Here is a 3,915-nt window from a genome sequence, read left to right as displayed (position 1 = left end):
AAACTTCTGGATATTTAGTTGCATAATCCAAAATCACCAGCATAAATCGATTCCCTGTTTTACTCTTTTCCACTGGTCCCACTATGTCCATGCCCAGGCGTTGAAATGGTGTACTGAGGATTGGAAGAGGCTGGAGAGGAGCTTTGTTGGGGAGTCTGTTTGATGTAATTTGACATTCTGGACAGCTCCTACAAAACTGCACAACATCTTTACGTAGGCCAGGCCAATAAAAACAGCACTTTATGCGGGCTAAGGTCTTATGTTTCCCCAGGTGGCCAGCCCAGGGAATAGAATGGCCCAACTTCAGGACAGTTTCTCTAACTGTTTTTGGAACCACAAGCTGTTTATTTGGCCCATTTCCTCTGTAGAGAATATCATTTTGAATACAAAAGCCATTTTTGTTGACTTTGGCCTCTTTAAAATACTTAACAAGATCTGGATCCTGGTGCTGCAGCTCCAATATATTACCAGTAATTTTAAAATCTTGGAGTACCTCAGGCTGCGGCAATTCAGAGGGAACTACCACCGTCCCTTGAAACTTTTCTCTCCTCCGCAAGGCTTTGGACTTCCTGACCTTGATTTTCTCTGTTGAAAATTCCACATTGTAAAATGGCAATGTACTAAGGTCAGAAACCATTTCCTCAGACTGCTTTGCTTGAGCCCGAGTTAGAACAACATTACACTGAGGGTAATGTATCAGGTCAATAAGCACTGGTAGGTCCCTACCAAGGATAATTGGAAATGGCAAGTTTTCTGCTACTCCAACATTAAGAAGGTAAGTTTGTCCTTTTACAGTCACATAGACATCTGCTGTTGGATACTTCCTTTCATCGCCATGGACACAATGAATTGGGACTGTTTCACTGGTGCAAACAGATTGGGGTGAAACATACCTTTGCTGGACCAAGGTCTGTGTGCTCCCTGTATCAATCAGAGCCTTCAGTACCTGACCGTTGAGTTCCACAAAGGTCTCCATAAATGGCTGCATTGCTCCAGGCTTTAGAGTCTCTTCCCTGGGCACAAAACACATCTGGGACAGTTTAACAGCATTTTGAGGGCACATTGGTTTGGTGTGACCCTCCTGTCCACATAAGTAACAGACAGGCTTTTTCCTCTGAAACTTTGAGTCAAATCTTTTTACAGGGAGCTTACCCACAGCTGAAACCTGTTGGGCTAAAGGCTGCCTGTGGTCATCCTTTTTCCAGCTTTGTAAAGCCCAAGATGAGTTCTTCCTCCTTGCAGCCACAAAAACATCAGCAAGTTCAGCCGCCTCCTTTGCAGTCTTCGGGTTATGCTCTTTTATCCACACCTGTAATTCTGGTGACAACATTCTCAAATACTGCTCAAGAATCATAATTTCATTGATTTGTTCAACTGTTTTACCCTTAGGTTGCACCCATTTTCCATACAGCTCTTTTAACCTTGTATAGAGCTCTTTTGGGGTTTCTTCAGGCTCCACCTGAAGAGAACGGAATCTTTGCCTGTAGGTTTCACTGTTGATATCATACTTCTGTAAAATAGCTAGTTTGACTTGGTCATAATTCATTGATGAATCAACATCCATATGTACAAAAAGCACTTCTAGCTTTGCCTGTTAGCAGAGGTATTAAGTGAAAGGCCCAGTCAGTTCTTGGCCATTGGCAGGCAGAAGCCATTCTTTCAAAAGTGATGAGAAAATGTTCAATGTCATCATCTTCACTAAGTTTTTGTAATTTAGGTGTCTTAGAAACCTGAGAATGTGCATAGAGAAGTTCACCTGATACACCATGTTGCTGTGAAGCTGCTATTCCAGGGTCTGGTTGCTGTGTAGGCCACAGTGGGGGAGGGGTCTGTTGTTGAGTCTCCCTTTTAAGCAAGCTGAACTGTTTTGCAGTTCCTCAAATTTCTGGTCTTGTTTTGCAGCTTCTCTGATCCAGTAGTCCTCCTTGGCTTTTTGTTGTCCAATATGGGCTCTGAGAAGATTAGCCAAGTCGGTTAATGTTGGTTCACTCCCCTCTTCTATGTCACATACTCCACCAACAGCTCAATTTTCCTCAGCAGTCTCTTTTTCATCTGGCTCAGAACTTGGTCCTCTTGTTCTTCCTCTTCCCCTTCCAGGCATTTCTGGCAACTGTTCCTCTCAGAGAAGGTGGACAGAGAGAAAAAAAACAACAAAAAGTTGTCAATTCAAAAATGTATAGAGGTAAGGGGAAGAAAAAAAAATACACCAATGTCCTTAACTGATTGGATCCCACTTCTGACACCAACTGTGAGGGACCAAACTTAAATAAGGACAAAAGGTGTTCAAAATTTGAAAAAGTTCTTCCATTTAATTGTGTAAAAAGAGTTAACAAAGGCTCAAAAGCAATACAAAATAACTTAAATACAGAATCTGGGCCCAACTTAACTGAGGTCAACTGAGGATCCAACTCAAACAGAAAACTGACCTCCAAACAAAGAACTAAAGGCTGCTTAAAAAGGGATGGAGTAACCCAAGTCGACAAAATGAGGGAGGCACAACATAACAAAAGAACCAATAAATACAAAATTAACCATTCTATGAAACAAATAAAGCAAAACTAACTTACTTAACAGAAACAATAAATGAGTATTTAAGTGACAAACTAATTTCAAACTTCTTGAAACAAGTCTCCCCCGTCAGTCTTTCAATGATGGTACGCTCCACATTTCCTTCTCCAGCTGGTTTGTATCAGCAGCACCTCAAACAAAAGACCAAGTGTAAATAAACATTCAGACAGACATTAACTAAAGTGTGCACCCATTAGAAAATACCTGTCTAAAATAACCAACTTAAACACAAATTGTAATATAATATAAAGCAAGAAAAGAAAATACTAACACGATGTGGTGGTGGGAGGATCATCCACCACATTCCCCTATGGGTGTAATTCACCACATCTGGGATCTGCATTTCTCCTCTAAACCAGAAGGTGGCAGCAGTAATACCATCATCTGGAATATCCTGCTTTGACATTTTAAAATTAGTATATTTAATCAAAAACTAAAAACGACAGTACAGCAACAAAATATTCAGAATATACTACAAATAAAAATGACTAGTACAGAATTTTTGCTCTTTTACAAACAAGTTTTTGGTTTTATGGAGTAAACTTTCTGTCTACAGTCTTTAATGTTTATTAAACCCACTGAACCAACTTAATGTCGAACCATGAATTAATTTAAGCAACACTAATGTATAAATATGTCCTTATCAGCGAGGGCCTCATGAAAATCTGGTCTGTTCTCAGAGATATATTTGGAAAATATGGATGTTGTGCAGGTTTTTTTTATTTTCTGTTGGTTTATCGCTTTCAGCTTAGATTGACTGAAAAATGTTTTTGGTACCAATTTATTTTCAGTCACCCCTCAGTGGACATTGGTCCATGCCTCTCCTCTATGATGAGTCACAGATGATAGTGAAACCCCTGCCTCAGTCTTGGTCAAAGCTTTTTATTGTTGGGCCTCGAAAAAAAAACAGATTTAAGTTTGAAAACCTTTAGTTTTTTGTTTTATGTATTTATTTTTGATCAGACATGATTTTTGCCACAGATTCACACAAAAAAATCTGAATATGAATTAAAAGCAACTGAAATAAAGATGCATGCTGCCAAAAGAAAGGTTGTTAATTACAATGACTGCATGCAGCACCAGAATAGATTATTTCCTCTGTTTGACAATCTAACGATTTGTGTCAGTCTTTTTTTTCTTGCTCTGTTTGAACACCGCAAACAAGAAACTATCATGGTTCAGCTGGATGTTTCTTCCTTTTGAAAGGGAGTTTTTCCTCTCCACTGTTGCTACAAGCATGTTTAGTGCGAGTGATTGCTGAAGAGTCAATTAGTCGATGCAGTCAACTGGTTTTGTCATGATTTTATCTAAAGATCTGACCCACATGCAGAAGACCAAACAGAGAGA

The 3,915-nt window shown here is 39.5% G+C and overlaps 1 protein-coding gene across 2 annotated transcripts; it reads right to left on the bottom strand.

Annotated features, from left to right (window-relative positions):
- Positions 1-481: 481 nt before the first annotated feature.
- LOC119773119 (zinc finger protein 449-like) lies at positions 482-1,568 on the bottom strand. Of its 2 annotated transcripts, none has more exons than XM_038269944.1 (2): positions 1,153-1,568; positions 482-1,030 (listed from the first exon to the last, which is right to left on the bottom strand). In XM_038269944.1, the coding sequence occupies exons 1-2, from the start codon at positions 1,562-1,564 to the stop codon at positions 927-929; spliced, it is 516 nt and encodes a 171-aa protein (XP_038125872.1). In that variant the 5' UTR covers positions 1,565-1,568; the 3' UTR covers positions 482-926. The 2 variants fall into 2 exon arrangements, with proteins under 2 accessions (XP_038125872.1, XP_038125873.1); XM_038269945.1 differs by having other exon boundaries at positions 482-1,013.
- Between the last annotated feature and the right edge of the window lie 2,347 nt (positions 1,569-3,915).

The sequence above is a fragment of the Cyprinodon tularosa genome, unplaced genomic scaffold (genome assembly GCF_016077235.1).
Source record: "Cyprinodon tularosa strain WSP-4 unplaced genomic scaffold, ASM1607723v1 ctg744, whole genome shotgun sequence".
Taxonomy (NCBI): domain Eukaryota; kingdom Metazoa; phylum Chordata; class Actinopteri; order Cyprinodontiformes; family Cyprinodontidae; genus Cyprinodon; species Cyprinodon tularosa.
This window is presented reverse-complemented; position numbering and strand designations above follow the sequence as displayed.